Source organism: Caretta caretta, chromosome 3 (assembly GCF_965140235.1).
Source record: "Caretta caretta isolate rCarCar2 chromosome 3, rCarCar1.hap1, whole genome shotgun sequence".
Lineage (NCBI taxonomy): Eukaryota > Metazoa > Chordata > Testudines > Cheloniidae > Caretta > Caretta caretta.
Genome location: NC_134208.1, coordinates 134379965 through 134393262, shown reverse-complemented (window position 1 = coordinate 134393262; position 13298 = coordinate 134379965). Strand labels below are relative to the sequence as shown.

At 44.5% G+C, this 13298-nt stretch overlaps 1 protein-coding gene and 1 long non-coding RNA gene across 3 annotated transcripts in view; one reads left to right on the top strand and one right to left on the bottom strand.

Annotated features, from left to right (window-relative positions):
• SLC35F3 (solute carrier family 35 member F3) overlaps positions 1–11473 on the bottom strand; it is a 285448-nt gene extending 273975 nt beyond the window's left edge. For both annotated transcript variants that reach the window (XM_048843847.2, XM_048843850.2), the window contains exons 1-2: positions 10931–11473; positions 10105–10334 (exon numbers count right to left, since the gene is read on the bottom strand). In XM_048843847.2, coding sequence (XP_048699804.1) covers positions 10105–10334; positions 10931–10983 — 283 coding nt within the window. In that variant the 5' untranslated portion in view covers positions 10984–11473. The remainder of the gene's footprint in view (positions 1–10104; positions 10335–10930) is intronic.
• Positions 11474–11560: 87 nt separating this feature from the next.
• LOC125633894 (uncharacterized) overlaps positions 11561–13298 on the top strand; it is a 128310-nt gene continuing 126572 nt past the window's right edge. The window contains exon 1 of the long non-coding RNA XR_007355726.2: positions 11561–12032. This is a non-coding gene — a long non-coding RNA (uncharacterized LOC125633894). The remainder of the gene's footprint in view (positions 12033–13298) is intronic.

Genomic DNA, 13298 nt, shown 5'->3' with positions numbered 1-13298 from the left:
TTACGGTCCCTGAGGGACCACAGGCCCGTTAAGGATTGCAGAGCACAAGTACACAATGTTCCATTCCTCTGCACCAGGGAGCTGGCTACCCTAGTTTACGTTAGCTGAGCACAACTAGGGGAATTCTCAAATGACCAGCTGGGATCAGATTCTTGCCACTTTGCACTACCTGAGGGGCACAAAGCCACCCGGAACAGGGGGGCAAGAATCTGGCCTTATAATAGTACCTGGTGTTTATGAAGACAGTAAAAAGCTCCAGCTGAAACCAAACATAGTACAAGCAGGCAGTGTACATTATTCTCTCCAGAATGCTGCCAACTCACCATACTCCTGACACACAACATCTACTCCATTCTTGGGCATGTGTGAAGGTTTGTGAATGCTTCCCTAGCAAACTGTGTGGTGGTCAGTAATCCATTAAGGACTATGATTAGACCAGAAAACTCATTTTCATGTTGGACCTAAATACATTGGAGGCTCAATCCTAATATTTGTTCAAGAAAAACTCCCATCAACTTCAGTGAGAATTTCACCTGAGTAAAGACTGCAATATTATGACTTTCAAATAAAATCTGAAAGGTCAGAGGTCAATGCATTAATCTGAAGCCAACTAGTCTTCACTAGACAGACTTTAAACTTGAATTAGACATTTCTCTAAGACATCCTTTGTATTATTTATACTTTTTTGTGGTAGACAGATTTAAGAAAACCAAAATCCAACAAGTTACATAAAATCATATTTAAACTTTGTCTTTCCTTTACTGCCATTTTGAATTTCTTCCAGAACATTTTAATGCTCCCCCACCACCCACCATCATCATCTGTGTTTCTATCTGCAAAGAATTCCATCTTTTATACCATCCTACCCCACAACAGACTGTGAAAAGATCAAGCCTGTTTATCATTAACCTCTTTAATATTCAATGCTTTGGTTCACCTATTAATGAAGCTTGTTTCCTCCATTTAAAATGCAATGCTATATACACTTGAGGAGGTACTATGTTTTGATCAATGTATTTTTCAATATATTATTGATTGTTATCTTGGATGTGTCAATTAGTAGATTTCATTCTTGGTCTCAGAATAGAGAGAGAGAGAGAGAGAGAGAATTAGTGAAAGAGAGAGACTGTGTATGTACATATGAGTATATATATTTCCCCCCCTCCCACTTATATGCAGAGTCCAGTATATGTAGCTTCCTGGGGACAAGGAAGGAGAAATATTCCTCTTTTCCTTTGTTATAGATGCTCCTAACCCATCTCAGGACAAAATATGTAGTAGTAATTAAATAGGAAGTGCAGGATAATTAAAATTGCACATCTGTTAAAGGTAGTAAATTATTCTATATTTTAAATAGAGTTCTTCAATAGGGTTCAGGATCTTTTAAAAAAAAATGTATGGGTAAGTATAATTGGATGCAGTTGCCTTAGGAACAGGTGTTCAGTGCATAGCACTTAGAATGAGTGTGCATAGCAGGCAAATTCAAAGACCTAAACCTGGAGGGTGAAATTCTGGTTCTACTGAAGTTAAGGCCAAAACTCCCATGGATTTTAGGGGAGCCAGGATTTCACCCGAAGACTTTTCCACTCCTATATTTATTTGCAATATTGTCCTTTGTATGAGGGTGTGATAGAAAGGAATATTTTAACAACTTTTTGAGGCAGAAATGCTCTATTAAAGGAATGAAGGGGGCAAAGGGGGCTTCCATTTTCCTTGTGCAATAATTTCATCAAGAGAGGAAAAGCGCTTAGCGAGTCATAAAACACTGACTTTACATTGTTTAGAGATTGCATTTCTTCTGCATTTCTCTTATACAGAGAAAGCATATTACATTTTCTTGTAAAGTGTTAAATGACGATGTAAAAGAATCTGAAATGCAGAAAAGAGGAACACTGTCTGGTACACAAGACTAATGATTAAGTAATAGCAATATCAAAGCTTCCTCTAGAAAATATTATGTAAAATCCTCTCCACATCCAGAGATTTCCAGGAGTAAGTACAAAATCCCTACATTATTTGCTGGAATTATTTCCACTGAAATTTAATTTCTGGTACACATACCACAGAAGGTTAAGAAGTGTTGCCGCCATACAAAATTCAAAACCTAGTTCTGTTATAAACAGTTTTTTGTAGAAAATACACATTATTTCATGTTACCATGCTTTATTCCCCATTTTTATTTCTATTTAGAGAAGTATTGGTGCCAAGAAGTTCAGTAATCACCAGAATGTACACCCTTCCCAATGTGGCAAATAAGTTAGTATACATTTAGAATAACATAGTTGAACTATGTTTCTACAAATTGCAGAAAATGTAGAACTAAAGTAATTGCAGATATTAAAAAGTACATTCCTAAATTCATTGTAATATTTGAAACAATATTTATTTTATTCTGTGCTCCTGCATCAGCAACAGGAAGATGATGATGATTTCAAAAGAACTAATGTAATCATTGACTGACTTTTCTGACTAATTAGTTTGTTAAGCACCTAAGGCTTGGATTCCGCATTTCTTCCCCATGCAATCTGAATTTAGAAGAGCTGCAACTCAGGTTTTAGCCTCCTGTGACATCACCATTCAGGCCTTCCAAACATATGCAAAGACCTCCAACAAAACAGAATTTAGGATGAGATTCTGTGGTGTGCCTCCGAGAGATGTACACAAAACTTGCAGCCGGCAGCATGGGATGGGGGTGGCAGCTAAAGTAGTTTCAAATCACCTTTGTGCTCTCTCGATTCTGGGCTGGTCTACAGTCACCAGCATAAAGAGAGAGCCCTCAGAACCTACTCAAGTTACAGCAGCTTGCCCAGTCTCTCTTATGGGCCACAGTTCTGCCCAGAATTTCCACATACATAAACAGCACACTACAGAAGATATTAGATTTAATTAAAGCTGCATGAAGAAATCTGTAAAGCAATTGATTTGTTTGTTAAAAATCAATGACCATTCTGTAGTCCTTTTCTTTCCTTGAAAATGAAAGATGCAAGATAAAAATGTCTATTCAGAGTCTACTCAAAAATAGTAGTCAGCCAGAACTAAACAGTTATTACAATGTTGCTATGACAGCAAATAACTGAAATAATTTCTTAATTTTTGATTAACAGGGATCAGTATCCTAATAGAGAACACCATCTCTGTATTGTTCTTTGTGTTATTCCATCTCGTTCCTTATGCACCCTAAAATCTTGCTTGCTTTTTTGACAGCAGCTGCACTTTTTTTAAGCAGAAGTCTTCATTGAGCAGTCCACAGTGACATTCAGGTCCCTTTCCTTGGTTGATATGGTTATTGTTAGCACAGAACTTTGTGAGATGTATCAATAATTTAAATGTCCCCCCTCCCCAATGTGCATTGCTTCACCTTTATAACATTAACTTTAATTTGCCATGATTTTGTCTCTTCATCTAGCTTGATTAGGTCAATTTTCATGATGGCAAAAGCCCATCTCTTTTTTGATTCATGACAATACTTTGCCTCTAACTTCATGTTTCCTTAGTCTCTGTAGTAGCCTCTTGTGAGGGACCCTGTCAAAGGACTTCTGAAAGTCTAATAAATTAGCCCTGGTCTACACTAGGAGTTGAGGTCGAATTTAGCAGCGTTAAATCGATTTAACCCTGCACCCGTCCACACGATGAAGCCCTTTTTTTCAACTTAAAGGGCTCTTAAAATCGATTTCCTTACTCCATCCCCGACAAGGGGATTAGCACTGAAATCGGCCTTGCTGGGTCGAATTTGGGGTACTGTGGACGCAATTAGACGGTATTGGCCTCTGGGAGCTATCCCAGAGTGCTCCATTGTGACCGCTCTGGACAGCACTCTCAACTCAGATGCACTGGCCAGGTAGACAGGAAAAGGCCTGCGAACTTTTGAATTTCAATTTCCTGTTTGGCCTGCATGGCAAGCTGCAGGTGAGTGCAGAGCTCATCAGCAGAGGTGACCATGATGGAGTCCCAGAATTGCAAAAGAGCTCCAGCATGGACTGAATGGGAGGTACAGGATCTGATCGCTCTATGGGGAGAGGAATCCGTGCTATCAGAACTCAGTTCCAGTTTTCGAAATGCCAAAACATTTGTCAAAATCTCCCAGGGCATGAAGGACAGAGGCCATAACAGGGACCCGAAGCAGTGCTGCGTGAAACTTAAGGAGCTGAGGCAAGCCTACCAGAAAACCAGAGAGGCAAACAGCCGCTCCAGGTCAGAGCCCCACACATGCTGCTTCTATGATGAGCTGCATGCCATTTTAGGGGGTTCAGCCACCACTACCCCAGCCATGTTGTTTGACTCCTTCAATGGAGATGGAGGCAACATGGAAACAGGTTTTGGGGACGAGGAAGACGATGATGATGAGGTTGTAGATAGCTCACAGCAAGCAAGTGGAGAAACCGTTTTTTCTGACAGCCAGGAACTGTTTCTTACCCTGGACCTGGAGCCAGTACCCCCCGAACCCACCCAAGGCTGCCTCCCGGACCCGCCAGGTGGAGAAGGGACCTCTGGTGAGTGTACCTTTTAATGGTACATGGTTTAAAAGCAAGCATGTTTAATGATTAATTTGCCCTGGCATTTGCGGCTCTCCTGGATATACTCCCAAAGTCTTTGCAAAAGCTTTCTAGGGAGGGCAGCCTTATTCCGTCCACCATGGTAGAACACTTTACCACTCCAGGCCAGTAGCACATACTCGGGAATCATTGTAGAACAAAGCATTGCAGTGTATGTTTGCTGGCATTCAAACAACATCTGTTCTTTATCTCTCTGTGTTATCCTCAGGGGAGTGATATCATTCATGGTCACCTGGTTGAAATAGGGTGCTTTTCTTCAGGGGACATTCAGAGGTGCCCGTTCCTGCTGGGCTGTTTGTCTGTGGCTGAACAGAAATGTTCCCCGCTGTTAGCCACGGGGAGAGTGGAGGGTAGGCTGGGTCCCCAAGAATAACTATAGGCATTTCAACATCCCCAACGGTTATTTTCTACTCTGGGAATAAAGTCCCTTTCTTTTTTTTTTTGAAACAGACCAGAGTTCCTGAAGATGTGAGCGTCATGTACCTTTCCCTGCCATCCCACGTTGATGTTGGTGAAATGTCCCTTGTGATCCACCAGTGCTTGCAGCACTATTGAAAAATACCCCTTGCAGTTTATGTACTCGCCGGCTTGGTGCTCCGGTGCCAAGATAGGGATATGGGTTCCATCTATCACCCCGCCACAGTTAGGGAATCCTATTGCAGCAAAGCCATCCACTATGACCTGCACATTTCCTAGGGTCACTACCCTTGATTTCAGCAGCTCTTTGATTGCGTTGGCTACTTGCATCCCAGCAGCCCCCACAGTAGATTTGCCCACTCCAAATTTCAGAGTAACGGCCACGTTAGTCTGTATTCGCAAAAAGAAAAGGAGTACTTGTTGCACCTTAGAGACTAACCAATTTATTTGAGCATAAGCTTTCATGAGCTACAGCTCACTTCATCGGATGCCACAAGTACTCCTTTTCTTTCCACTCCAAATTGATTCCCAACTGACCGGTAGCTGTCTGGCATTGCAAGCTTCCACAGGGCTATTGCCACTCGCTTCTCAACTGTGAGGGCTGCTCTCATCTGGATATTCATGCGCTTCAGGGCAGAGGAAAGCAAGTCACAAAGTTCCATGAAAGTGCCTTTACGCATGCGAAAGTTTCACAGCCACTGGGAATCGTCCCAGACCTGCAACACTATGGGGTCCCACCAGTCTGTGCTTGTTTCCCGGGCCCAGAATCGGCGTTCCACAGCATGAACCTGCCCCATTAGCACCATGATGCTTGCACTGCCAGGGCCCGTGCTTTGAGAGAAGTCTGTGTCCATGTCCTCATCACTCTCATGACGTCGCCTACTCGCCCGGTTTTGCATTGCCAGGTTCTGATGCTGCATATACTGCTGGATAATGCGCGTGGTGTTTAATGTGCTCCTAATTGCCAAAGTGATCTGAGCGGGCTCCATGCTTGCCGAAGTATGGCATCTGCACAGAAAAAAGGTGCGGAACGATAGTCTGCCGTTGCTCTGACGGAGGGAGGGGCGACTGACGACATGGCTTACAGGGTTGGCTTACAGGGAATTAAAATCAAGAAAGGGGGTGGCTTTACATCAAAGAGAAACAAAAACAACTGTCACACAGAATGGCCCCCTCAAGGATTGAACTCAAAACCCTGGGTTTAGCAGGCCAATGCTCAACCCACTAAGCTATCCCTCCCTCTGGTATTTCAGGCAGGACTTCATGGAGGGAGGGATGGAGGGGGGAGCAAATGAATGCAAAACAAATCTGGTCTATTTCTTGTTTTGATCCACTCCATCTATCTTTTACATCTTTGGCTGGCAGCAGACGGTGCAGAAGGCCTGCAAGCCATCCACATCTCCTGCCTGCTCGGCAGAAGATGGTGCAATAGGACCGCTAGCCATCCGCATCTCCTGCCTGCTCACCATAAGATGGTACAATAGGACTGCCTGCAGGACTAAAGAGAATGACCTGGTCGAGTCACTCCTAATTTAGTCCCTGCACCTATATCTGCCCAGGCGCTCCTGACTGACCTTACCGAGGCGGCCAGGAGCACCTCAGACATGATGAAGATGGTTTTCAGGCCTATTGTACCGTCTGCTGCCACAAGGCAATGGGTTGCTCCTGCTGTGTAGCAATGCAGTACCACGTCTGCCAGCACCCAGGAGACATACGGTGACAGTGAGCTGAGCGGGCTCCATGCTTTCCATGGTATGGCATCTGCACAGGTAACTCAGGAAAAAAAGTCACGAAACAATTGTCTGCCGTTGCTTTTACAGAGGGAGGGAGGGAGGGAGGGCCTGATGACATGTACCCAGAACCACCCGCAACAATGTTTTTTGCCCCATCAGGCATTGGGATCTCAACCCAAAATTCCAGTGGGCAGCGGAGACTGCGGGAACTGTGGGATAGCTACCCACAGTGCAACCCTCCGGAAGTCGACGCTAGCCTCGGTACTGTGGAAGCACTACGCCGAGTTAATGCACTTAATGCATTTAGAGCATTTTGTGTGGGGACACAAATATAAATATAAAACAATTTCTAAAAAAACAATTTCTATATACTCGACCTAATTTCGTAGTGTAGACATACCCTTAGATAAACTATATGAGTCTAAATAATAACATGAGGAATTGCTTACTATTAAAAGCAACAGGTGCACAATCTGGTCCTAGATGCTAGACTTTCAGTAACAAAAATGTCATTGGTTGTGGAGGTGGCTTAAAAGGGGCTGCAGGGAAATGAAATCTGATTTATATATTCACAAGCTAAGAACTCGATCATCAACTAGTTTCCTACAGAGCACCCACACTCAATTCATTATCTTCATTATTATTTATATGGTGCAAACAGTATCTAGACTTTTTACAGACATATATAATAAGAAGACAGGATTCCTACCCAAAGAGTTTACAATTTAATTTTAATGTAAATTATTTTTGTTCACAGTATGTAGTCCAGGGGTTTTCAAACTGGGGGTTGGGACCCCTCAGGCGGTCGCGAGGTTATTACATGGGGGGTTGCAAGCTGTCAGCCTCCACCCAAACCCCCGCTTTGCTTCCAGCATTTATAATGGTGTTAAATATATAAAAAAGTGTTTTTAATTTATAAAGGGGGGTCGCAGTCAGATGCTTGCTATGTGAAAGGGGTCACCAATACAAAAGTTTGAAAACCACTGACCTAGTCTGATTAAACCTGGCCACTTAAAATGTAAAAGGCTCCTTATCTCATGACCACTTCCATGAGCCAAAATAAAGGAGTTTTTAAAAATGTTTTCCGAGTGTTGATATAAAACCAGCCTTCTAGTTTTGCTGATTTATCTAACTTACATGCATTAGGCCACATCCCCTGCTGATGTAAATTAAAGTAGCTTCCTTGGAGTCATGCCAAGTAACACTCGCTAGAGATGTAAATAATCTTTTCTACATTTCTATCAACAGACTTATAAAATATGGTTGTTATCTTTTTAGTTTGTGAAATGGGTTCACATCATAGGTAAAATTATTCTGATGTAGATTTTTTTTTAAAATCCTCAGAAAAGTTGTATATTTATTTCCCACCATTATAATTCTAAGGTGTCATTTGTTATTTTTTTAAATTGCTATGGAGAACACACCTTTGAAGGCCAAGTTTTGGCTCACAATTAACTTTTACGGTGGAGTTATAAATGTCAACAATAGATTATAACTGAGCAGCTGAAAATGACTTTTACTATTTTAGAAGGATCATCCGCAGTAACTCACCATGAATTCAATTGGACTATTAGTCATGGTGTCAGACAGGAACATTAATATCCAACTCAGAAGTTGGCACCCATACATGGTCTGATCACAGGATCCAATAACTTTGCATAGATGAATGGTCCCAATGAAGTCTATGGGACTACTCTTGAAGAAAGGTACAACTCCCTGTTAGTAAGGGCAGCAGAATCAGATTCTTAGAATAGTAATAACCATAGAAAAATACAATAAACTGGTTTTACACAAAAACTATTATGACCTTATCTGCTAATTCATATTCTAACATCCTGCGATAGTGTTTTAATGAGTTGCTGATGGCTCATGAAAAACAGAAAAATAAAGTATAACATATTTTTTGTATCTTTCCCCTTTAAGTGCATTGGCAATCAGATAATCCAAGGGTGAATGCATTAGAAATGCATACAGTGAACAAAGACTTCTTTTGTCAAAACCAGTTTTCCACCAAAATCATGATCCTCTAGTAGAATAATATTTTTACAACAGAAAACTGTGATGTTCTGAACAGTATTGACTTCCACACAAAAGCAAATGAATTCTTAAAAACTGTTACTACATGCAGTCATCTTTGGTAATGATGAACAATGGAAGACCAATGTTACACAAGTTATACAACTATATGTTATAGAAGTATGAATATTTCCACAATGTTTATTAAAGCTTTTCAAGATATCATCACAGCGTATGAAGAGAAACCCAGCTTTACATCCCTATACACTATGATAAGTTTCTCACCAAAGTTTATGAACATGCAGACAGGAAGCTGTGTTGGAAAGGGTAAATATATTTTAATTCAGGGAAAAGTTTAATTCCTGTGAAAACACAATGATCCTTCAAGATAGTAGGGAGAGGATATTGAATAATATATTACTTTCAAAAACTAGAACAGGTTTAAAAAGCTCCAGTGCACCCAAGCAATTGTCACAAATAAGCTGATCATTATACTTCACTCATGGCATCAGCAACACAGAGAGCAATATTTTTAATACTGAATTTAATATGATTCACACCAAATCACTCAGAGCATGATTTTACGCAAAAAATTAATACTATATGTGCTAAATCCCTTAGCCGAGAATGAAAGCATTTCTTTAAATCTTTCAACTTAGACATTTTAATAAAGTGATAAAATATCATTTTCAGTATAAAAGATGCAAACTTTAACCTACATGTAAAGTAATGATTTACTTAACGATGTTATGCCACAGCAACCGTTTGTAATGTTCACATTTGTCTTGAGTTCCAGCACTAAACTGAAATCCCTTTGCCCAAAGCTAACATGTTTTCTATAATCACCAGCATTTTTCCTAATAACGAGAAAGTTCAAATGATTAAATCTCACACTAATCTGTATTGAACTGATCACAATGCCACCACCTAGTGCCACCTCAAACACAGTCAGAGTATGGGCAACTTTTTCTACTGTTCAGCATTGAATTAGCTATCAATCTCATCAGACACAAACATCAACGGGCAAAGCAGCAATTTATAAAGTAAACATAGTTAAACCTACCAAATAAAGGAAAGAGAATATTTTAGAGGAAACTACAAAACTGAAAAGATGATATGATCCAGTTTAGGAAAAAGGAGGGTAGTAAATAAAATTAGGCAGTTAATTTCCATCCCTCCGAACTGCTGGGACATTGAAGTAGCAATGTGAGGGGTTGCCACAGAAAAGGGGAGAGGGGGTTAAATCCAGAGTGCAATGCAAGCCCTGCCCCACACCCTGCAGGCAGCTTGAGAAGAGGCTGCTGCTGCAGCAAACAAAGTTGAGGGGGAAAGGGAGGAGTGTCGCGACCGCTGGTAAGAAGAGAAGGAATAAACAAGGGACTTACTTTTGTAGCTGGCAGCCCAGGGCTGATAGCCATAATACCCGGTAATCCGCAGAATCCTTTCCTCGATGGGAGTGAGCCCCACGGAAGCACTGGGGAGATCTTCCACGGATCGGGACCATTTCAAATCCTCTTTGATCGCCTCATCCACCACCAGGTATTTGAGCTGCCGGAGCTGCGGGCTGATGTCTGACAGCCTCCTGGGGCTGACATCTGGAGATCTCCTCATGCCACTGGAAAGGCAGGAAAGGGACGTGAACACGGCCCGGTAACAGCTGAGGTGCTGGGAGGTGCCGAGCGCTGACCTGGCGAAGGAAGGGACGGGAGCGCCCCTTTCGCCCCCCAATAAGTGTACAGGGGCCAAGAGGGGCTGGGCACTGCCCGGGCCGGGAGAAGGGAAAGCGCCCCTCTGCCAGCCACTCCGACACCCCCCCCCCAGCGCTGCCTATTGAGAAAGGGGCAGAAATGCTGAGCGCGGACCCCACAAACAGCTGATCCCCCCGCAAACCATAGGGCTCCAGCGCAAGTTTAGCATTGTCTAAAGCACCCCAAGAAGAACTCCCTTGTCCAGGTGCGCAGCCTGCGGCGTTTGGCTCCCGGCCTCCCGGGGAGATAGGGCGGGAGTACCGGGAACTTCGCGTGTTGCCCCCCCTCCCCCACAAGACTGGGACCCCCCATTGGGATTGACCCTCAGATCCCCCCCGGGAACCCGAGCGTTGGATAGCGGGCAGCACAGCTGGGCGCCTCCTGCCGCTGCAGGTACCTGGTCCCCTTCCCGGTGCAACAGAAGGGAGCGCCCTGCCCGCGCCGCCCCGGGGGTGATACTCACATTGTGGTGGTCTTGCCCCTCGCCGTGCCGTTGGGAAACTCTCGGATCCCCATAGGGAAGAGCAGGGGTGGAGTGGGGGCTCCCAGACTTCAAGAAAAGGTGCAGCCGGGGGCTGTCACCGGCCGATCGGACAGAGAAGAAGAAGGGGGCAGGTGCCGGGGCCGCAGGCGCTGCAGAGGGGCTGCCAGGGCTTGCACCGGCAGCTGGAGAAGCGGGGCGCGAAGTGCCCAGATTGCTGCCGCTGCTGCTGAATCTACCGCCGCCGCAGGTGCGTCTCCCGTCCCCAGCGGAGGCCAGGTGCCGGCTGGCTGCTGCCGCCGCGGAGCGGGTGTTAGGGGATGGAGGGAAGGGCACCGCGCCCTCCCCCCTGGGCAGGGCAGGGCAGGGCTTGGCTTGGCTTTCCCGCGCTCCTCCGGCTGGGGGGGGCTGCAGCCCAGTTCCTGACTTTTCCTCCTCCGCCGCCTGTGGCGTCCCGCTCGCTTCCGACTGGGGGGGCCAGGCAGCGCCGCCGCCGCCGCTGCTGCGAGGGCGGGCGCGGCAGGGGCTGGGAGGCGACCAGAGGCACCTGTCCGCGGGCCCCGGCTCCTCAGGGTGGGCGGGCTTCTGGCGCTCAGCTGCGGGGGGGAGGGGCCGAGGGGCCCCTGGCAAATGCAGGGACTGAACAACGGTGACGTCAAAAGCCCAGTGGGGCAGGTTCGGAGTCGCCCCGCTCCCAACGCGCCCCCCAGTGGACCGGCCTGCAGGGTGGCGCGGCAGGTTGAGGTTGACCCTGGGGGCCGAGGCCGGTCCCGCCCGCTGAGCTGGTCCCGGCCGAAGTGGCGCTCGGCCCTGAGGAGCGGCGGCTTTGCGGGGCTGAAGCTAACCCCCCGAGACGTAGCGCTGCTCCCGTCAAGCTTAGGGGCTCTGTAGGAATTTACCCTGGGCTTCAGCCTGGCTGGGTTGGGGAGTTCGGAAGGTAACTAAACCCTGGATAGCGGATTTTCAAAGAGTTTCCTAAAAATCAGAGGTTGGCTGTAATGGCGCTTCTCCAGCACCGTCCATCCCGGGATCTCAAAGCACTTTCCCAACAACAATCGGGATTAAATCCAACCACGCCTGTGAGGTAGGTAGGAATTATCCACGTTTTGCCTTTGTGGAATTTAAGGAGCAGAGGCTCGGATCCTGGTATGTAGGTGCCTAACGCCCATTGACTTCAATTAGGCACGTTTTGGGCCTGAGAATGTAACTTAATTGCTCACGGTGACACAGCTGGTCTGCCGCAGAGTTGAGATTTGAGTCCGGATCTCCAGGCTTCTAGAGATTCATGATATAATCATAAGAACACAAACTATTCGGAATAGGGACTGGCTTTTTGTTGTGTTTGAACAGTGCATAGGGCAGTGGGGCTGGGACCTCTAGTTGCTACTGCCATACAAATAAATACATTTTCGGAGCATTGAGACTACTGGAACAAAGAGAGACAAGAGCATTATTGAAAGGAAAAAGGAACAGTAGCACTTTATGTTAAGGTTCCATTTACAAAGATTTTAAAGGGTTTGTAAATTATTAGCATATGTTTTAAGCATGTTACAGACATAATTAGAATATTTTATAGATGGTTATGCACATATCAGTAGGTAGTTATAAGCCACACTTATAACCAGCCTATTGAGCTGTTGGACTTTATAACATTTGATTAACCATTGATTAAAACATGTTTTAAGCACTCATTAACCCAGCATAAATGGAACCTTAATATATCATGTAACCAAAAATTATAGGTGGGGGATTTTCAGAAACACTCAGCATTGGTCTAACTCTGCTCCCACTGATGTCAATGGGAGCAAAGTTAGCCCAGTGTTGGGTACATTTGAAAATCCTACCTACACGTCTGGATTAACACTGCAAAGACTTTGGGCCCAATCCTGCAGTCCTTAGTCAAGAAAAACTCCAACTGACTTCCTAATGACCTTGCCTGAAAAGAGACTACAAGTCTGGATTTTTTTATTAGGACCATTACCAGTTCAGCAAGGTGTCTAAGCATGTGAGTAGCCCCACTGACTGCTCATGTGCTGAAGTTAGGCATATGGGTAAGTATCTTGTTGAATCAGGACCTATAGTAATATAGGGAATGATTGTCTTAGATTGCCTTAATGCCTATATATTGTTCATTGTGTACATATACACAATGAAAAATCGGATTAAAATCTGCAAGTATTATTTACTATGAGAACATTTGACCATCTGAAAGTAGGAACATATACGAAGATTTACCTATGTGGAAGCATGGCTTGTTGTTGTTGTTTTAATAGAAGAATCTTTGTAGAAGGACCAGGGGGAAATCTTTTCCCCCTTTCCTCTTCAATTTGATATATTTTAGAGCACCTAG